The following is a 22822-nucleotide window of genomic DNA, read 5'->3' as shown; positions in this document are numbered from 1 at the left end:
CAAAGCCATCATCGATGAGCGCACCATTATCTAACCATTACAACAAACTGCAGGACTCATTCGAAGCGGCAATAACCACGGGTAATTAACCCGAATAATTGATTTATATAAAAACCTGAACTAAAATGAAGAAAAAAATGAAAAGAAAAAGTTGAAAAGCTAGGAAGCGGCGATGTTATCGGAAGCAGCACCCGACCAGGACGCTCGCTCGCACTCGAGAAGCGGAAACCGCTGGAAGCGGTTCACACTGGGGCGCGCTTTCACCGCATGAAAGTGGAGGATGATCCCGGAGTTGATTGGAAAAAAGAATGTATCGGAACACCGGTGGCGCGATCACTGATCGAAGATGACGCGGCCGAAGAAGATGCGAGCCCGGCGCGGAAGCGGCCCGCGGCCGGAGCCCGGGACTCACCCGGGATGAGGAGGTTGAGGAGCGGTAGCCCGGAGCGGAGGCAGCGGCAGCCGGCGGCGGGCAGCGGCGTCGTCGTCGTATCCGAGCAGCAGCGCATCCGCGTGTGACAGCAGCCGCGCCGCGGCCCAGCCGTTTTTCCGCGCCGCTCTAATGACGGACGAGAAGAAAGTGAGGCGACCTGCTTTCGCGCGCGCGCGCACTCCTCCTCCTCGCAGGGCCCTCGGGGCGCCGCCCAGCGCGCGGGTTCTGGGCGCCCGCAGTACCAGGGCAGCGGAGCGCTATCGAGAGCCGAAACGTCTTTCCTCCGCCGCTACGGCACCGCCAGCGCACTGTGTGTGCGTGCGTGTGCGAGCGAGCGCGTTCGGCAACTACCCCCCCCCCCCCCTCCCGCCGCTCCCCTCTCGGGCTTTCTCTGCCGCCGCCGGGCGCGCCGCTCCTTTTTTTGCGCTTTCTGTTTCCTTTCTTCTTCTTTGTATCTTTCTTCCTCTGCTGCTCCTTTCTCTCGCTCAGTACGCGCGCGCGCTTACGGAGCCGTGGTGGACGGACCGCGGAGCCGCTAGGTCGGCCTTAAACTCCTCAGGCGTGACAGAAGAAAAAGCGCGACTGCCGGCTGTGGCGCGGAAGCGCCTCGTAAACAGAGACGATTGCGCGCTGTTTTTTCGAGATCTGTACTGAAGAAGCGAGCGATGCAGGACGAAACAAGACACAGGGCGATGATTGAGAATTTTGACTGAATGGGCGTTGCGAGGGGGGAACTGCTTAAGGTACCACTTCTAAGAACGGCGCCAGGATGACAGCTATTCGCCTCATCACTGTCAAATCAAATCCTCGTCTGTTTTCCCTCTATGGTTCGTAAGTCAATGTCATTTAGGTACATTAAATTCAGAGATAATACATTCCTGTTTTTAATGTAGCTTCTATATGAAGAAGCCAAAAGGCATTCGTACCAAGGAAAGCGAATGTAATGTTTTTTTTTCTACTGACCAAAGGAAATTTATTGTGTAATCGATATTTTCGTGAAAAATAATAGAACTAACGTCGGAAGTCGCGGGATTCGATCCAACCCAGTGGCACGTGGTTGTTTCTTTTCTACTTTCTAATGAATTGTTTTTCAGATAAACATTGAATATGCTATGATTTCTCATTGGCTAAAACCGCAAATCAAATAATTAAAAAAAAAAACATTCCGCCACGATTTCCTTAGTACGAATAGCTGTTGACGTCCTCCATATGTTGTCTTAACGAGCCTCTCATTCCCCCATCCTTGTCTGCTCAAATGTAACTTTATGATGTTTAAGATGGCAGAGGGATTAAAAAAATGCAGAATTAACCGATATTTATTTCAGCCATCATACTTTGGTTTCTATTTCTTTTAGACTTCGATGATTGGTTGCCGGATTAGTTCAAAGTAGCACCCGCCAAATCCCCTAGTGACCACTTCACACTGTTCTTATCCTCTATCGACTACATGGCTTTCAGCTCTTGGTAAATTAATTGACGAGCAAGATGAAGACGCGCCTCAGGTAGGGGCGCATACTACACTATGTCTCCTGCTAATGAGAACAACAAAAAAAAATATTTTCACTGTATGAATAAAAGACCACCGTTTCCTCAGTTTTAATATAATAATAATAATTGTTTTTTTTTGGGGGGGAAAGGAAATGGCGCTGTATCTGTCTCTATATCGTTGGACACCTGAACCGCTCCGTAAGGAAAGGGATAAAGGAGGGAGTGAAAAACGAAAGGAAGTAATAGGCGCCGTAGTGGAGGGCTCCGGAATAATTCGACCACCTGGGGATCTTAACGTGCAATGACATCGAACAGCACACGGGCGCCTTAGCGTTTTTCCTCCATAAAAACGCAGCCGCCGCGGCCGGGTTCGAACCCGGGAACTCCGGATCAGTAGTCGAGCGCCCTAACCACTGAGCCACCACGGCGTGTCAGTTTTAATGACTGTCGACACATTTGGTATATTCGCTTTAGAAATCCGCTTTGTCTCTCAGTGATATCTGGCCTGTCTGTATCATTTTTGGTTTACGGTTCTTGCGCTCTCTGCCGGGATAACTTGCGGCTGGCCGGGAAATACGCGCGGCGTTGTGACACGGTAAGTGCCCCGGTTAGTAGTTATAGTCTGTGCTGCGAACTGAAGGAAGAGATGTCCCTCAACCCATTGAACGATTTATAATCAGCTCAAGTAGACGGAGCGGGCAGAGCCAAACATCAAATCGTATGGGAACGAAAGAAAGGAAATAAGGAAGGAAGGAAATAAATAAACAAAAAGGAAATAAAGGAAGCAAGAAAAGGAAGTGAGAAAGAAAAAGATGGGAAGAAAAGAAGTTAGGAAATAAACAAAGAAGTTAATATAGAAACAGAGGAGCATATAAAAAAAATTAAGCGGGAAGAGGTAATAAAACAAAGAAGGAAATAGAATAAGAAAATAAAGGAAGGAAATGACGACAGGAAGAAGGAGAATGACGAATAAATGAAGAAAACGAAAGAAAGAAGGAAATAAATGAAGAAATAAAAAGGAAGGAAGGAAATTTGGGAGAAGAAGGAACGAAAAGAAGTGGAAAAGAAAGAAGAGAAGAAAGAAAAAGGTATGAGGGAAGGAAATAAAAGAAGAAAGAAGGAAAGAAATGACGGAGGAAAAAAGAAGGAAATAAGGAGAACTTTTCTAATACACGTTTCACAGTTTATGTTCCTCAACGTGACTTCTGGCATTTGCTTTTTCATAGGTGCGGTGTTGTCCTCAATATAAATTCAATCACCCTCCCTATCCTACAAGTTTCTGTCATGCAGGCGCTTGCGCGCAGTATGCAACTCTTAAGTACCTTTCTTCAAAGGGTTGTCGTTTCGGAAATAAGAGAGCAAATACCCATTTGCTCCTCCCGTATTTTTATAACGGTGCGGATGTACAGCCACTGCATGGCTGAAATAGACGTACTATACTCCGATACAGCTTCCAACACCCCAGCGCTCATCGTAAGCTTGCTCCCTTCCTGTACTGTTCAATATTAATTTTCTTCCGTGGTAATTTTTATGCCTATTATTGTACTCTGTCTGTTTGTCCCTAAGCATGCACTGCGACTTATTTCTACGGTTGTTTAGGAGGGCTTCGTCATTAGGCGATCGGAGGCTACTGAGGCATTCTCCACCCATTCTTACAACCAGTTTTTCCCAAAAAAACCCTATCAGTGCGTCTTTAAGCTTGCCGGGATTAACAAGGGAGATTGCAGGCTCTCCCTATAGCTGACACGTTCTCTTACTGATGCTGTCCAACAATCACTGTGAAGGAATATAATGTCTACCTGTAGTTCCCGTAGATGTACTTCAACATATTTAAATAGGTTTCCTCCATGCAGTGCTTACACAATGCCTCCATGACTGCTGATGTGGCGGATTAAACTAATGCATCTTCGTAATTTATGAAGGCTGTATGCAGCGCATTGTTATATTATGCACATTATTGTATTAGCTTATTGGGACCATGAGTTTGGTCTGTCATCGAGTACTCTTTCCGAAAACAAGCTAGTTTCATTTGTAGATTGAAACCGAACGTTCATATGATCCTAATCGCGATTAGCTTAGCCAATATTTTGTACGCAACAGAGAGTAAACTAATCGGTCTTTAATGCGTCACGTCTTTTCCACGGGGCGTCTTATGGCTACCGATTACGTCAGCATTCTGATACTCCGCGGCTCACCTGAGGTCATGATCAGTCGAGGCATTTTGTATACATGGCTGAAAGGTTTCCTTCAAGCGTCCTCCAGTAGAACCGGCATCGCTGATGATGATGATGATGATGATGATGATGATGATGATGATGATGATGATGATGATGATGAAAACATTTTAATTGGCAGCTATATGGCGGTTTGTTCCCCTATTCCAGGAGTTCACTGAGCCTTGCAGCCGCTCATGGCCCTTCGGTCAGCTCCCGCTGGACTTTCGGGTCGGAGCTGACAGCATACCTCCCACCGCTTAATCGTCGGTTCTTCGATCCTTTCAATTCCTGTTTTGTTCTGGCAGGCCAATACCGTGTGGTACAGGTCCACCTCTATGCCACAGTGTGCGCATTGTAGCTTATACGGTCTTCTGGGTAGGCTGCGTGAAATGCTTTTGGTCTTGAGAATGTGTTTGTATTCTCTTCAGTGTTATTTCCTGTTCTTTTGCATTTTCATCATTTATATTTGCTCACTGGCACGATTGGTAAACTTGTTAAAGGCATCAGATTCACAGAGTCACCGAAAGTTGAGAGAAAAATGCAAGTTTTAACTGAATCCGAAATTGAGTACAAAACTGCAGAAATAACTAATGTTTATTTTATTTTTATTTTATTACAGATACCCTTGAAGGCCCTCTGTCGAGGGTACTACTAAAGGGAGGGGGGGGGGAAGTAAAAGATAGCACTGTAGTCAAAACCTAACAATCAAAAAAGAGAAAAAAAAAACAGAATATTCCATTTAATTTTGCGAAGAAATTACAAATTACCTACGCAAACATTATTACAAGAAATTACAATAACGAACACAGGTAAATAACTAAAACTAAACAGAAATTCATGCGCAAAAATAAATATTTACTTGTATGTATGCCCCGCCGCGGTGGCTCAGTGGGTTAGGGCGCTCGACTACTGATCCGGAGTTCCCGGGTTCGAACCCGACCGCGGCGGCTGCGTTTTTATGGAGGAAAAACGCTAAGGCGCCCGTGTGCTGTGCGATGTCAGTGCACGTTAAAGATCCCCAGGTGGTCGAAATTATTCCGGAGCCCTCCACTACGGCACCTATTCTTCCTTTCTTCTTTCACTCCCTCCTTTATCCCTTCCTTACGGCGCGGTTCAGGTGTCCAACCGATATATGAGACAGATACTGCGCCATTTCCTTTCCCCAGAGAAAACCAATTATTATTATTATTACTTGTATGTAAATAAATAATTATCAACGCATACTCAATTGAATGGTAAAAATACAGAAAACAAAACGCTTTTAGTTCATTTACATCTATTTGAAAGCGTTAAGAGCAGCTCTGAAAAATCACTGACGAATTCGTTTTAGGCGAGTTCGCTTTATCCGGAGCCTCTGAACGTGGCACACTGGCACGCTGAGTAACCTCCTCGGAAATTAGGTGCCGCCTCAGTCCTATAGAGCTCGTTATCTTTTCACAGCTCGAAATATTTATTTTCGCTTCGCGAGTCGCGGCCAAATAATAATAATATCCGCCGCTGCGATTGTCTTCGCCGCGTCGCCCGGGTTCGCGCAGCCTTCGTTTACCCACGCGAGCGTTCCTTTCTCCTCCCTTTGAAGCTGGTCACGTGGTCCCCCATTTGGTTCCCGTTGCATCAGGCCGCGAAGTTTCGAGCCTGTGCCGAGAAAAAACTGGGAGCGGCCCGCACTGCTGCGTGCGTATACCCTTTGTCGGCGCCGTTCGGTGAGTGATGGACGCAGCTAGGCGCGACGGCCGCCGTGAAATGCCGACGCTGAGAACCTTCGCGTTCGAGAGCGAACCACGCCTGGCCGCAATGAGCGCACTCGGTCCGTCCCGCTGCCGCCGGAGGCAGGCACGCAATAAGCGAGGGCATTCCAGCCGCGGAGGCTCGGCTACCGCGGGCCGGTTAACAAACGTGTGCGCGAAACGAAGGAGAAATAATAATAATAATAATAATAATAATAATAATAATAATAATAATAATAATAATAACAACAACTGGTTTTTGGGGAAAGGAAATGGCGCAGTATCTGTCTCATATATCGTTGGACACCTGAACCGCGCCGTAAGGGAAGGGATAAAGGAGGGAGTGAAAGAAGAAAGGAAGAATAGGTGCCGTAGTGGAGGGCTCCGGAATAATTTCGACCACCTGGGAATCTTTAACGTGCACTGACATCGAACAGCACACGGGCGCCTTAGCGTTTTTCCTCCATAAAAACGCAGCCGCCGCGGTCGGGTTCGAACCCGGGAACTCCAGATCAGTAGCCGAGCGCCCTAACACTGAGCCACCGCGGCGGGTTAAGTTTTGAGATGGACCATCAGAAATCTGTGTTCTTGCGTGTTATCCTCACTGTCAAACTCTTCTATCAGACCAGCTAACAATCAACGAAGAGCTAAAGAGATCAAAAGGCGATTGGGAGATTGTGCGTAGTGAAGAGGGAGAGGGGGGGGGGGGGGGAATGCCATGTGTTAGATGAATTTGTGACGAGATCAAGTAACTGTCGAGATTTAATTACGAAAGACAACCTCGTGCCAGGATGGAATTCTTTGCCACATTTTTGCCCTAAGAATCCCGAGAGACCTAAACAACTTTCTGGGATGAATTGGCCATCACCTTAATTGCTCAAAACAATTATTTTTTCACTGTCGTTACTGACAGCGTCTTAGTAATACCAGCCCTATTGTATCTTTCCGAATTGTTTACACCATGAAGATAGAGGCTGCATACTTTGTCGCTGACTTGGTATAAGCAAGCCAATGAGACTGAATCACTGCAAATGCAGGTTTTGTGAACCTTTTTTTTTGCTCCTCTAAATGGCCTTCGCTACAATTTATTAGCGATTAAATTGTTCCAGCGTTTGTTCTTCACGTTTGCGGAGGATGTATGTGATTTTCAAAAGCTCTCGGATCATCAGGACGTTTTCTTTATTATCTTCTCGGAAGGCTTATTTGCCGCTGTTAATACAGGTTGCTATCTGTTTGTGAGAAGTAATACCACTACCAGTTGCCATAACTTGCGACGCTTTCTTTTTCATTACTTATGCACGTGTGAACATCTTCCCCGAAGTCACAATCCAGACTAGTCAACCATGAAAACTTCTCAACTTCGTTTCCTCCATCGCGCAGCATTATGACGTCAACGAAGTTTTGACAGCGAAGCTTCGTAAATCTCTGGGACAATCGATGCCCCTACAGAGCGACGAACGCCCTGGAACACGGCAGCCCGAATTCCGGAACCGGAGGCTACGTCGGCCAGGAAACCGGAGGCTCCTCGCCCCGGCGAGGAGGCGTCGCCTGTCGGACGCTGTCTCTGACCCGGCGGCAGCAGTTGCAACCGAAGCCGCCAAAAGTCGCCGGGGTCGTCGGGTTGGCGCTGGAGCGTGCACGGTTGCGCTACGCGGGGTCGGCCACCGTGGCCCCGCGCACCTGCACTGCGCCGTGTTCGAAGGCGGCGGCCTCTGGTGGTGGTCACGCACCGGCACCCCCACTTCACGTCATCAGCTGCGCCCCTCGAGAGACTCGCCGTGTCCGTTACTGGAACGCGCGGCGCAGATGGCCGCGTCCGCGTAAGCCGCAACGGTGAAACGACTACGCGCCGAGGTTGTTTCCCGGGCCAGCTCCGGCCGGGTTGTGAACCCCGTGTCAGCCGGCCACGCGGGGGTAGAACAACACGGTTCCGGGCGCAGTCAGACGTTGGCTGGCCGAACGGACAATGGCTAATTGTTGTCAGCGCGAACGAAACGCCGCGGTTGATGCATGAAGTGCGGCCCGATAAAGAAAGGAGTGCGTGATCAGGGTACGACGGGTGATTCGTTTAGAACACGAGCATGGATCCAAACGTGCACGTGCTTGCTTCCTGGGGAGCTTGATCGTTTTACGGTCAATTACGAATAGTATTTTTGAATCAGGGCGCATAAGTCACAGGTGAAGGGTTCGATTTTTGGCTTTTGTTCTGTGAAGTTAGGCGGGCTTTTCTCGCTGTTCATTTTCAGAAATCGAAAATTGGTTTTGGGGGAAAGCAAATGGCGCAGTATCTGTCTCACATCTCGGCGGACACCTGAACCGCGCCGTTAAGAGAAGGGATAAAGGATGACTGAGAAAAGAAAGGAAGAAAGAGGTGTCGTAGTGGAGGGCCCGGAATGATATCGACCACCTGAGGATCTTTAATGTGCACTGACATCGCACGGCACACGGGCGCCTTTAGCGTTTCGCCTCCATCAAAACGCGGCCGCCGCTGTAGGGTTCGAACTCGGGTACCCCTGATCAGTATTATCTAAGAACGCAATTTTTTCGGTTTTTCTCAGCGAATATTGTATCCATCCAATAATTGCAGGTTACTTTCAGCGATATATCGGGTGTTTCAGCAAACAGTAAAAAATTCCTAATCTGTTCAGGAACCAGCCGCCGCGGATATCAGTTGCTCTAAAATATCGTCTGTTAGACAGTTAATTAAAATTTACCAAAAAGTTTTTAATTAGCATAGTCATGTACTTAGTGCCAGTTACCACGTAAGTTCGAAGCTATGGACTCAACAATGTCATATAGTTTTCGAAACAAGCAAAAAGTCATCCTCTAAATCTCTGCAGCGCGAAGAAATCCGAAGCTTTTTCTCCGCACAAAAAAGGTTGCCGTAGTCATAGCAACGCTTCACCAGTGGACGCTGCGTTTGCATTTAGCTTGGTGCGCGCCTCTTGACCTCAGTGTTGCGGGGAAAAAAATTTTAGTTTAGTTTATGGGGTTTAACATCCCAAAGCGACTCAGGCTATGAGGGCGCCGTAGTTAAGGGCTCCGGAAATTTCGACCTACCTGGGCTTTTTTAACGTGCAACAAAAAAGTTGGGGCCAATGCTGTTTTTTTAATAAAAATGTTTCAATTAACCTTGTATTCCCAAGCACTAAAAATTTCGGATAAAAACTCTGAAATTTCCGGATTTTTATTGATAAATGGTCTTTTTACTGCATAGATGTGACAGACGGGGAGACTTCCTAACAAAGGTTGATTGCAGAATAATTAGATTTCGCTAATTTTGGAGACCTCTAAATGTTCAAAGGCGATAAAATGGTCGCAAATGCGCAGGCAAATGCAGTAAATCTTGATAAAAATTCAAAACTGCTCCATCACCTACCAGTGCGACATTACGACCACGAAATGTTACGCTATTTTGCCTTTGGGGTTGGCTTTTGCACAAATTTATCTTTCAGCAGGCCTCTGATCTCTGTGGTAGCTGACACTTTGACCATGGTTTGATAAACATGTGGAAAAAGACCATTTCTACAAACTATGTTAGCAAGTCGTGCAGTTTTGCGAGCAGAAATGAAAATTATTCACATTTTAACGCTCTTAACCACAGGTGATGCGTGTTGTGTTGTGTTGTGTTGTGTTGGGCTGGGCTGGGCTGGGCTGGGTTGGGTTGGGTTGGTTTGCTGGGTTGGGTGGGTGAGGTTGGGTTTAGTGGCTCATAAGCATCTAAGGCTATCATGCGCCAAACACAAGGTATAAAAATTTGTTTTGTGCAGGATTTTATAAAAAGTGTAAGACAACGATGGTGTAACGGGTATCCACAGGCATGCGGTGGACATTACAGAGTTAAGGGGGATGGGTTTACGGTCGCCCCGCTTTCGCCTTGAAACAGAGAGTTTTCCGCCCGGGAATGTAAACGGTTTTCTATAATATACTGAAGTTAACTGTATCACTGAGCACAAGTATTGCGTGCTTGATCAGACCTGCAAATATTTTTGAGATCAACTGAAACAACTGAAAAATATAGCCCATAAAAAAGAGCGCGCAATGCGTCGTTGTTACAGTTGTTAAATATCTATCCGTATAGCCGAATAGGTGGTCGGTAGTCAATTACTAAACTACCTACGGGAATGTCCATCATCGGACTACATATTGTAAATGAACTCGCCCAAACTTCAGCAAACGATACAGAAGGAGCACGAAACTTTGTATAATATATGGTTTAAAACGCAAGAAAAAAAATCCCAATTTATAAAGAAAGGAATCTCCGTTTTCAAAATATCACAGGTACGATGCAGCGTTTCCACTGAACTCCGACTTGAGGTCATTCCAATTTCTATCTGTTTTTTTTCATGTCTCAGACCGATGTCTTCTGTATAGATGAATCTAATAATCTTGTGGCAGGAACAGCGCAGCACGAGACAAGATCATACACCAACCAGCCCACTTTTCACCTTGCAAAAGAATCTTAATAACTTCGTAATCTGACAGTCTGTCCCTGAAATTACTCCTTAAGGTTGAATGCATAAAGCATAGACACTGCCTTGAAGCCATTTTCTAATAATAATAATATAATAATAATAATAATAATAATAATAATAATAATAATAATAATAATAATAATAATAATAATTGGTTTTTGAGGAAAGGAAATGCGCAGTATCTGTCTTATATATCGTTGGACACCTGACCGCGCCGATTCTAATGAAGAGAACCTATTTACGAGCGCTAAGAAAACTAAGGGTCTTTTCGAAGCACTGAATTTCATTCGAGAAGGTTGCAAAGAGACAAAGCTTTGACATGCATTGAAACGTTACTCAAAGTATTGACGATACATACCGAATAGCATGAATAATTTTTGTGAAACATCCAACATTTTCCAAATTTTCCAGCTCTACAAACCAGACAAATGATGATGAAAAAAGTTTTTGAAAGGAGAGCAGTCACGAGGCTTTAGTTTATGGACCGACTGGCGCTTCGTGTCATCAGATATTGCGCTGAAATGTTCTTTTTTGCTGCACCTATTAAAAACTTCTTATTCTTTAAGACCATGTGCACACATAGGCCAAAGAATTTTGTTCACGACAAAAAAAAAAAAAGAAACGGATTCTTCAAACATTCTCGCTTCTCTATTCGGCTTGAGTTTGGCTTCGGCGCCGCATATGCGGAATCTTTGCGAGCGAACAGAGAAGGGGGCGTGGTTCTTGAAACTTTCAAGGTCGACTTCGGGGGCGGGCGCACCGAACAATCGCAAAACTTCCAACTTGGGAGGTGACGCCTCCTCGCGACGATACCAATCCCTCCCGCGCGAACTTATGCAACCGAGTGCGCAACCCGGAAATTTTTCTCTCCTTCGTTTGCAAGCGGCTGACTTCTTTTTAATTTTCCGAACAGATCGCGCCCCGCGGAGCGTGACCGCTGTTCTAAACGAGGGCGCAGGGAGCCGCCGGCCTACCGCGCAGCCTCATGTTTTACGCAAACATCGCGCACGTTTAACCAGAAGCAGCCGATAATGGCGAGGCTTCCTGGCTTGCATCGAACACGAGTGCATGTTGTAGGCCGTGCTCGTAATGAGAATTATGTTTAAATGTGGCAGAACAATGCGCACAACGCGTATGCTGTGTGCGTAGAATATTCGACATTCGATGTTAGAGGCATTTTATCTGGGAACTACGAGCCGGAAAAAGAGAAGTGTTTGCGAAGAAACGTGCGGCGCAGATATTGTGACACCCTCGTTGGACACCTCAACCGCGCTATGAGAGGAAGGGTGATGTAGGTGCTGAGAAGAGAGAGAAAAAATCATTTCAGCGGCAGCCCAAGTGTCTTTGCAGTCAATCGGTTAAATAGGTGCATATACATTTAATAATAAATTAAGCACATTGACGTGCTTTACTGACAACTGGCAACACCGACAGTGCCGATCATCCTCCCGGCTGGGCCATAACCATCCCAACGCAACCCTCCTCCACCCCCCCCCCCCCCCCCTGCCCCAACATAAGCCTGTCTACTCATTAAGCACGAGAAAATCATCGACATCCATGCCGACTTCAGCAGTCATACGCAATATGCAACGCAGGCAACTGAAGCGCCACCTGCACGACAGTCTAATGAAATACCAAAATGAAACCCCGCGACATTACAGTCACGCTAAGCTGGATACCTGTTCATGAGGGGATCAAGGGAAATTAGTTTGGTTCATCAACCGGCCCGCGTAATTAACATGCGGGTGCTCTCGATCCCCTGGCTAAATTCAACGTCAACGGAAGAAACCGCAACATAGAAAGAGCAAATAGCCGAACACTGTACTGTAACGTCGGGGAAAACCCCACAATCTTCCCGCAGCCGCATCCGACACTCAACACGAAACGAGCAGGCATCATCCGCAGTGTTTATACTAACACGATTCATCCTCACCTCCACTAAAACTCTGCTATTTATAAAGAATGGCGTGATACAGCTCACTGTCCCAACTGTCCGAAGATCGGGGCAGGTAGATAACACGTGTATTTACTAATATAACGCGGCCATTACCTCTTCCTATTTCCCTTACCCTCTCCCTTCCTCGTGGAGTGCTTGGCTTCACTCTGTCTCAGCGGATGACCAACTGGCCTCAGCGGAGCAATCACTCATTTTCACTGGGCCTCAAATACAGGTTTTCTTCCTCTTGTCCCCGTCGTTTTCGGCCGCGTCAATTGTCCATGTGATATTGCTTAAGCCACTCGTCCAAACCTTTATAGGCTACATAGACACGGCGGAGAAATAGAACGTTTGTTGTTTCGGAATCGGCAAAAATAATATTCATGCCGTTTTAAAGACCGTGTCTTCTTTCTTTTCTTGACCGTTGAGACTCGTTTCCTGAGCCAGCATCAAGTGCTAACACCTTCAGACAGCATTAATTCCTGTCCCGTTTTAAATGGCCAGGTAACTGCCATCTCTCTAGGGGGTGACAGGCCCCTACATTATTTGTTTCAAAGACGAAGGTTTTCGAAAACAGATCACCTATGTTGCAAGGGGTTAATCCCAAGCCGGCACAGAGTGAGTGCACCGTGGAGAGCACGATGACCTTTGTGGCGAATCATGGAACCTTTCTATCGTAACGATAAATATCACCAGGTATAGTGGGTTGATACGTGCGCCTTAAGGATTTTCGAGGTTCCTCGGTGAAGTTAAACCAAACTACAAAGGATAAGAAAAATGAAATCTATAATCCATTCGGATAGCTGTTTTTTCTTTTTTTAATTGGTTTCTGTGGAAAAGAAATGGTGCAGTATGTGTGTCATATATCGTTGGAAACCTGAACCGCGCCGTAAGGGAAGGGATAAAGGAGCGGGTGAAAGAAGAAAGGAAGAAAGAGATGCCATAGTGGAGGGCTCCGGGATATTTTCGACCTCCTGGGTATATTTAACGTGCACTGATATCGCAAAGCACACGGGCGCCTTAGCGTTTTGCCTCCATAAAAACGCAGCCGCCGCGGTCAGGTTCAAACTCGGGAACTCCGGATCAGTAGCCGAGCGCCCTAACCACTGAGCCACTGCGGCGGGTATAGCCGGCTGTTCTGCGGCATCTTTTCATATAGTTCAACCCGTCCCTGTCATACCGTATTAAGTTATTTTTCATTGTGCTCCGTTGCTTGCTTATAAATCAAAGATGTCCCAGTGCTCTCAATTGATTGCATGCAAGGATCAGACATGCTCGGCGCGTGAAGTTATTTTCTGGCTTCTGCGCCGCCTTTTTCAAGTCGTTCGGACAACGTTAGGAACGCCAGAGCCCTCTATTTGACTGGAAAGTTCCCCGGTCTTGTGGCCATTCCATGTGGAGGCTTTTGTAGATTCACTCCCCAATAAAACTCCTCCGCACGCATCTATAAATGGAGACTGCAATCCATGCATCACCCATTTCCGTAATGTTTTATACTGCTGCTCCTTCCCCATGAAAGCTGACTCCCATCAGCATCATCGATTACAGCCAAATTTCGTGAACTGCAAGACAAAAGTCTCTCCCGTTTATCTCTAATCAATCCTGCATCGGGCACACCGCGGCCACCGTAAAGCATAGTTTCGTAATCTTATCTATTCATCTAAGCCTCGGCCCTCACCGGATATGTCTCCCGTCTCTTGGAACGCACCTTGACACCCTAAACGACCATCAGCTCGCTTTCATCATAATGTACACCAATACGTGCTCGTATAGCTTATCCGTCCCCGTTTCATCAAATCAAATCAAATCATATTTTATTCTCCAGAAAGTATCTGGATGGTCACCTGGGCTAAAAGCTGTACGAACAGCTTGACGAAGGCCCAGGAAACCATTACATGGCAGCAGCAGACAAAACGAAATAGCAATTAATGAACAATACAGTAGTGGTCGTCAATAAATAAATAGAAAAGAAATTATACAGCGTATGCATGAGAGCAACACAGCAGAAATAAGATAACAGAATGTTATCCCCCCCCCCCCCTTTTTTCCCCTGCCTTGTCCGCACGACACAGCCGAAATACGAGAAAAAAGTTTGCTTCCACATGAGGTCCCACTGCGCGAAACAACGAAGGGACAATACACGAGCGCTAACTTCCACTAAACGCTTTATTTGGTGCTCAGGGGGTCTATGATGGAACAAACCGGATGCGAGGAGGAATGCACTTGAAAGATTATCCTGTGGATAGAAAAAAAATGAAAACTCAACTCTTTGAAAAGTTTTGTTGCAAAATTATTGAAGCCACAAATTTTACAGGAGTAAACATTTTTTTACCCAAGTTAGAAGAAAAAATTGGCAGCGGCTTAACTCGGCTAACGCTGGAATACAGCGAAAAGCAAGGACGCTTGCTAAGCGTCTGTGGCTCGTCCAGGCCAGCTCCGCTACACGCTCGCGACAGCCGTTCTATGTATACCCACACGACCACGTGGCTATGACGTGGTATCACGTGGTCTTACGACACCCACATCGGATGTCATCACGTGGCTTCACGTCACCCCATCGGATGTTCTTAAGGTCAAAGGTCAACCCAAAGGTCACCCAATGCCAAAGATCAACTCAAGGTCATGGGCCAAGGGTTCAACACCGTAACTGTACCACATACGGGCATACGCGGCTAACGTGGTTGGGCTGAAGGTCATTCAAGGTCATTCTCCGGCCTACGCGACGACTGCTTTACCTAGCGTAGTGAAGTTTTTCGCTTCTAAATATGAGCACCCTAGAGCGCTCTAACCGTCGCGCATGCTGAGAACAAGAATGGTGTCTTGGATGGTTGAGCTAAATTTGAAGCATTGCCGCCTCCGATCTGCCGACCCCATTGGTTTCCGGAAGAGACGAGTCACTCTCTCGGAAGGTGACGAGTGGCGGCGCCACCGTACTACGAGGGTGGCAGCAGCATTGAGGCAGAGAGGTGCATGGCACTCACCGCGCTCTATCCGTGAAGCGCGCCCCGCACACGGGGCAACGGAAGCCGGCCTCGGCCCTCGCCTCGCCTCCGGACTCCACGCTTGTCGTCTCCTGCAGATCCTCTTCCGACACGGTGCGGTCCGCGCCTGCGCCATCGCCCAAAGGGTTCGAGCCAATGAGCACGCCACATGTAGAGCAGCACCCGGCATCCTTGCAAACAAGCAGAGCTCGTTACGCCGGGAGCCCCTTCGTAATTACATCATGCGCGCGAAGTTCCGGCCCCCTTACTATATACCCGTCCAGCCTATTCAAACGTCCATTGACTTTTGCTTATAATTAATTACCTAATTGCTGCACAACAATCAAACTTTATTATCGATTACTTTTCATATATCAAAGAGTTTTAAATTCAGTCGAAATTTTGATCGCTGTTTTTGCACAATTTTCTACTATTTTACCGTCTATTCTATTTTACCGTACACTCACTATATCAACGTCCACGCTATTTCGGGGTTTCTTTTTACATTTTTGGCTCTAATTAACTAATCATCCTATTGACATAATTCTTGGGGGGGGCGTCATCCTCACTTCTTTATTTTTCGATTACAATCGCACTTTTGGCGCTATCTCTTCTGAGAACGTAACAACTGCCGCGGACACGTTTTTATGACAAGCTTTGCGGACCAGAGGTGGGCATTTGGCCTCAAAAATCTGGGCCTCACCTCAACCTCAAAAAGAATTTGCCGACCTCACTCAACCTCGACCTCATCAGTTGAGGTTGAGGTTTCCTTAGACGCTTCACCTCACTTTTCCTGAGGCCACTGCTGACCTCACTAAACCTCACCTCGACCTCAAATTGTGAGGTTGAGGTCGGCTGTTCGACCTCAGAAAACAAACGAAAAACAAAACAAAAAGCGATTAAGAAGTTTTTCAGTTAAAAACAATTCTGGGAATCCTGTGAGACACGAAAGCCAAAATGATGATGGTATTATATAATAAGGTGTCTACAGACACTATTGATGTGCACGCAATAGGAAAAGCTTATTTATTTATTCGCTTATTTCAATACCTTCAAGGCCACTGGAGGCATTACAAAAGGGAGTGGAATGCATGAAAAATATCTATATGTATGTAATTATAACACAGGAATTGCGGCAATACAGAGGGGAAAAAATAGGAACAACAACAATAACGCGGTAAAATGCAGATTACTGGGAGTAAACATAGTCTTCAAGAGCAGATTCGAACAAAACAGAGTCGGTAATTGTGGCAATTGAGGTGGACAGGTGGTTCCATTCATTGCTTGTTTTTGGGAATAAATGAGTGGAAATATGCGTTCATGCGACAAAAGGGGATGCCAACTTTATGAGGGTGATCTCTACGGGATGAAATGTATTCAGGTTCAGAGAGAAGCGCTTCTTTAAGATGGCGATTGTGATGATAAATTTTGTGAAAGAGAGATAAGCGCGACACTCTTCTTCGTAAGGAAGGAAGTGGAAGGTTCAAACTGGCTTACATGTTTGATACACTAAATAAACGAGAGTAGCTGTGAAGTATGAATCTTGCACAGCGACTTTTCACAGACTCCAACGTTTGAGTGTGACATTCGAGACCAGGATCCCACACCGAGCAAGCATATTTCAGTTTTGGAAGTACGAGTTATTTATAGCGTAGAAGTTCTAGAGAGGACGGTGCCATAGTAAAATTTCTGCTGAAAAATTCAAGCATGCGATTGGCATTGCTGCAAATGAAGTTAATATTTGTTTGCCAGGACAGATTGTTGGTTATGTAAACACCTAGGTATTTGTAAGACGTTACGTGTTCTAGGGAAAGGTCATCGATATGGTAGTCAAAAAGGTCAGTGGAAACAGGAGGCGGGTTCCGGGAAATTAGCATTGCTTTGCACTTATTAGGGTTAAGGCGCATGTTCCAGATGTTACACCAGTCGGATATGCTGTTAATGTCGGACTGAAGTTGGGCGGAGTCAGAGATAGAAGAAATCGTTCTGTAAATTACGCAGTCACCGGCGAACAATCTAATAGAAGATTAATGTGGTCAGGCAAGTCGTTAATGCAGATAAGGGGAAGTAGTGGTCCCAGCACAGAACCCTGGGGTACGCCAGAGTAAACTGGAGAAGGAGAAGGATCAGAGTTATTGGCATATACAAACTGTGTTCTGTTGACAAGAAAATTTTCGATCCATGCTAAAAGGCTGGGATCAATGTTAAGCCTGCTAAGCTTCAAACAAAGGAAGTGATGGTTAACAAGATCAAACGCTTTGGAGAAATCTAGAAATATGCACTCGATGTAGGATCCAGAGTCTATGGCAGCAAGAAGGTCATCAGTGAAAGATATGAGCTGTGTCTCACATGAAAACGATTTTTGAAACCCATGCTGATGTGGCGTAAAAAATGAGTTATCTTCAAGAAAATTAACCAGGTTCGAATAGATTATATGTTCGAAGATTTTGCATGGAACGCTAGTTAAGGAAATCGGCCTGTAGTTAATGGGTGAAAGCGCGTCACCGGACTTGAATAACGGTACCACCTTGCCCGCCTTCCAATCGTTTGGTAACACCGAAGAATTTAGAGATTGAGTAAACAGGTTTCAGAGGATTAAGGATGAGTATACATCGGTACTCTTCAAAAACTTTGAATTAATACCACCTACGCCCGAGGACGAAGAGAGTTTTGAGTTCTTAATCATGTTTTGCCCACCGACCGAGTCAATAAGTGCAATGTCCATTGGAGGAAAATTCATGTCATTAATAACAGGCAGAGAAAGAGACTGCAGTCGCAAAAAGATATTTGAAAATACTTCAATAAGTGCTGAATAACAACGCTATTTTCATCGGAAAAAGTTATCATGTTAGATTTTGAGCCATTAATAATGTTCCAGAATTTTTTAGAGTCTGTAATCAGCAAAGAAGACAGGGTCTCTTGAAAAATTCTTGTTTACCACTCTTAATTGCACTCTTGTATAGCGAGTTAGCTACCCACCTTATAGACAACCCAGTCATCGTGCCTAGTGCTAAATTTTGCCTTGCGAAACAATCTCTTGTTTTTATTCAGTAGCCGGCTTAAGCAAATGTTGAACCACGGGGATCGCTGCCTGCCCGATATGATACGTTGGGGCATGTATTTATCTGTTAAAGAAATGACTTTTTTCTTTAAACAAACACCAGTTTTCTTCGAGACAACGTGCAAAAAAATTTGGTAGGTATTCATCCAGAAATGTTCCGAGTTCTCTATTTATCGAAGCAAAGTCTGCTTTCTTGTAATTTCTTGTAAATTCTAATAATCTAGGATGAACCCTCAGAGAGTATATGGTCTGCAGGCAGGGGTGTCCCATACGCGGGTAGCACCAGTACGTCGGTGAGTACTTTATATGTGTCAATATTTGGCAACCTGATTAGTGTATACTTGTTCGTATTGGAAGCCTCTCGCTCATTCACGCACGAACCGGCAATTGACAAACACAGCCCTTCAACACCACCTACCAGAAATTTGGAGGAAGGGGGAGGTACTCCCGATACTCTTTTCAGGCTTGAGAATAGTTACCGAATATAAAGAAACTGGTCGTCGATGTACTTTCCAAAGAGACGGTTATGCAGACGCATATCAGTATATTTTGATTTTCTAGCTCTATCCGGCATATTGAGAATGTTCTTTTCAGTCCTCTGTATGTTGCTTTCGAAAACACTTAACAAGCTGCGACCGTAGTACACCAACAGAGGCACGTTGTATTTATGTCTGCGTAGAAGCGAGCGGCTTCTTTTATTAATGGGAAATCATTAGATGGCTCGGTTTCAAGGTCATATCCGCAAAAAAGTGTCCGCAAGAAAAGGCGCCATGCGACGTCACGAGCCGACGAGTCACGCTACGAAGATGGTGACGTCACATAATTACAATTAATGCTAATTAATACAATTAGGTAATGCTAAGACTAATTAGTATAATTGGTGGTGACATCATGTTAGTGTGACGTTATACCAGGACACGTGACAGTAATGTAATGTGCCATCAACCCTAGTCACGTGACGACGCTGTAGTATGGCATCACACCTACTCACGTGACAACGATGCAATTTCTCGTCATACCAGGCCCCCATCCACACCCTTTCCACCCCATTTCAATATCCATATGGATCCCACATTACTACACATGCGCGCATGACGCATTACAAAGAGTCCCCACAGCCCGGCCCACATTCAGAACATTCGGATTGTCCAGCAGGTAAACGCGCCAGTTCTCATGTATATCATATTGCAAATATCATGGAACGACACATGCCGTTGACTCTCAGATGATGGCGATGATGATGATGCTAACACTGTATCCTTATGAGCCCGGGGATGTCTGATATGCCGCAGCCAAATTAAAAGTTGCCAGAATATTGATTAAATATTGTACGTTACCCAGCAAACGAAGACAATTATTGTGCGGGAAAATAAGAATACCTTCAGCTAATAATTAACGATGTTGATGTTCCTGAGAAGACAAGACCCTCCCCCGTTTCCGCCACTTCCCTCCAGGTGGCGATGGTAATGGTTTCGAAATACTAGGAATTCTCCGATGACTCGGTGAACCCGCGACATTTTGAAAGAAAGGGCTAGATTACGTATTCAAACACTGCGCCAGCTATTAAAATCACATGGGTGAAAATAACTGGCCTAGAGTGGGCAGCGTGAACCGCTCTCTCTGTCAAGAGCGCCATGGCTCTCCGCTCAAATTTCCCCGCAGCGACATCTCCCCCCCCCCCCTCCCCCCTCCCTTCCCCACCCCGAGGAAAAAAAACGCCTAAGTACTCATACGCCTCAACAGAATTCTGGGTACCATTTCGTCAACCAGTCTGAGACAAGCTGCTTTAAGTCAATCACTTGTTTGCCTTCAAAACTTAACTAATCAATGGTACGCAAGCATCCTCGACGTTTTTTACCCACGAGCACCGCGCGAGCATTCTGCGAAGCCGTTTAAGGTGAACGCTGGGTCTCTGCAAAATAGTTAAAGGAAATATAACGTGTAATGCCTGGTCGTCTGCAAGGCAGGCCGCCAACCTAACTGATCCCATACGAGAAACGAAAAAAAAAGATAATGATTAGAAACATACAAACCAAAATCGCACACTAAAAACAGAAGCGAACAACAGTGTGCCCCATGAAACGTCACATTAGAAGGTTTGAAAGAGCGACTCAGCAGCACAGTGCGAGCATGTAATCAGTCCCATTCACACATCTTCATTAAAAAATGTCAAAAGGAATCAGCTACCACATCGTCATACATTCATTATAGTTTTGCATTTTTTCGCCGCTGTAACACCGCTATGCTGGCGCGTTCGCCTCGTGTTGCGGTGTTTCGGCATAATAAGCGAATTTCCGAGAAGGAACAAGGAGCAGGAGACCAAACGACAGGTTATTCGCAAGGATAATGAATTGAAATTATATTTGCATCTGCTTGCATTACGGAACGGGAATATACCGAATCAGTGTGAGATTCAAAAGGGGAAGTCACCGATCAAAATCGTCGACGGTGTTATACGGGTTTTTCTGGCTTCGTGCTTTTTTTAATCAAATCGGCAGGTGTTCTTGTTTTGAGCCACTTGAATCACATTCTCTCGCCAGTGCCGACTACTCCAGTCAGCTTGTAATGTACAGCAGGATCCCTTTATTCTTCTGCGAGGCAAGAGCCATGACGTCAGCGCCGGCAACGAACATGAACACGAAGCAGTCTTGCTTGGGGCCATCCGCGCTGCGACGAATGTATTGCGTGCTTGTTGGACTGAACTTATTCGTTTGCGGCATCAAACGAAGCTACCGCGGGTGAACGTGAGTTACATGCTTTGCGCGCTCCCGGGATTTTGAGCCCACAGGCAGGCAGCCGGGTGCTACGCCAGCGGGGCAAGGGGGAGGGAGAGTGGCGTGCTGTGACAGTAACACTCCTTCCGGGAAGACCAGAGGGGTGCGTCTTCCTGTAGGCTCAGACTGAACGGACATTACGGCGCAGCAGCTAATGCTAAGAACGGGCTGCGGCATCCGGTCGTCTAGACAGGAGAAACCGAACACCAAGCGTATTGCAAGAACACTGCGGTGATGCGCTGCAACTCCGCTTCGGAAGCAGCACTCGTCGGAGTAAGACGTGGCTACTGCAAAATTCTCCACCTCAAAATTCCGACCCCACTTAATGACGACCTCACTCAACCTCAAACTCACGCGTGAGGTGGAGGTCTGATTTGCTGATCTCACTCACGAAATTTCGAGCCTTCGCCGACCTCACCTCAAACTCACCTCACGACGTGAGGTTGAGGTCGACCTCATGAGGTCGAAACCTCACGAGGTTGCCCACCTCTCGGACACGACCCCGTCGACATAACCAAGAAATGCTTCCGCATTAATAAAGAAAAAGCTAAGCTGCTCACCCCGCACACAAACAGCTCGGTGCTCATGGATGATGCTACAGTTCGTGTGAGACAGTTCCGTCTGCCGACCTCCGGCATGTGCCTTCTTTGATTTTAAACTGAAGCATTGTCCGTGGTAGTAAGAATATCTCAACTTATTTCGTCACCTCCATTTGCAATATTGTGTCAACGATTGCGATGCCATTTCTGGGACCACGTGATATCTGCTGGCCCGGACTCACCTGGATGACGTCATATTGTCCAAAAGTGGGTTTAAGCGAGAGTTGTCAGCTGAAATGATATTTCCTGCGATCACGAGGCTTACACTTAAGAGATTCCCATGTGCATTTTTCCTTCAGAGGCAACTTCCGCTCAGCGGACCATACGCAGTTGACATATTTTCTACTTAGAATAAGAGAATAGAATAACCTTGGTCATCCCATTACTTTCAGCGCATCAATCGACATCTCTGCAAAGCTAGTAGAAAACCACCTTCACTCATAATTACAGTTTTCAAATGTCATCCTGTCTTTGTAGTTTCCTGATTATTGCTGTACTGTTTTTACCATTATTTCCTCTGCTTTTCGTGATGCTAACTTAGTCCAATGACTACTCTATCGAATGAGCTCGTGTTTTGAGATGCATTATGTCTTCTCGGCATTAGTGTGTTAATGAGGTTAGTTTAGTCTGGCACTATATTCGCCCTATAGTACCTTATATTCTCTCATTGTGCGCCCACTGTGTACTTGTCATTTTTGAACGTTGTTGTGCTTTTTTCCTTGATATGACTTCTACTAAATGCCCTTCCTGTTAAAATCCATAGTGGATTGAGAGTATGTGTAAATAAATAAATTAATTAACCTGCTTGTGGGCTCAGCGGAAGTTCGCCTGTGCGAAAATTCTAGTTCCTTTAAGGTGTTCAGCTTACTGCGCTAGGAAATCCAGCTTCCATTTATTTCGGAATCATTGTCTAGTGGCCAACGTGGCAAGAGATGAAGGAATCCAATATTTTAGCCACTCATGTACGCTCTCGCTTCGTCACTATACCCCAATGTGAACAGATATAAGTGCGTTTAGGCACAGTTGACTAAGTTATTGACTAATATTTTGGAAGGTTTGTTAAGGGACCAAGTTTGAAACTTTTAAAGGGCTAAAAATCACCCTTTTCATTCAAAAAATAAAATAACGCAAA

At 45.8% G+C, this 22822-nt stretch overlaps 1 protein-coding gene and 1 non-coding gene across 3 annotated transcripts in view; both read right to left on the bottom strand.

Moving 5' to 3' along the window:
* Nucleotides 1-22822, bottom strand: part of LOC144120682 (uncharacterized) — a 202502-nt gene that overhangs the window by 32178 nt on the left and 147502 nt on the right. For both annotated transcript variants that reach the window (XM_077653317.1, XM_077653318.1), the window contains one exon: nt 15257-15383. In XM_077653317.1, the coding sequence (XP_077509443.1) occupies nt 15257-15383 (127 nt within the window). The remainder of the gene's footprint in view (nt 1-15256; nt 15384-22822) is intronic.
* TRNAS-ACU (transfer RNA serine (anticodon ACU)) lies at nt 2278-2349 on the bottom strand. Its single transcript has one exon. It is a non-coding gene; the product is annotated as a tRNA-Ser (tRNA).

This window comes from Amblyomma americanum, chromosome 2, assembly GCF_052857255.1.
Source record: "Amblyomma americanum isolate KBUSLIRL-KWMA chromosome 2, ASM5285725v1, whole genome shotgun sequence".
NCBI classification, from domain to species: Eukaryota; Metazoa; Arthropoda; class Arachnida; order Ixodida; family Ixodidae; genus Amblyomma; species Amblyomma americanum.
This window is presented reverse-complemented; position numbering and strand designations above follow the sequence as displayed.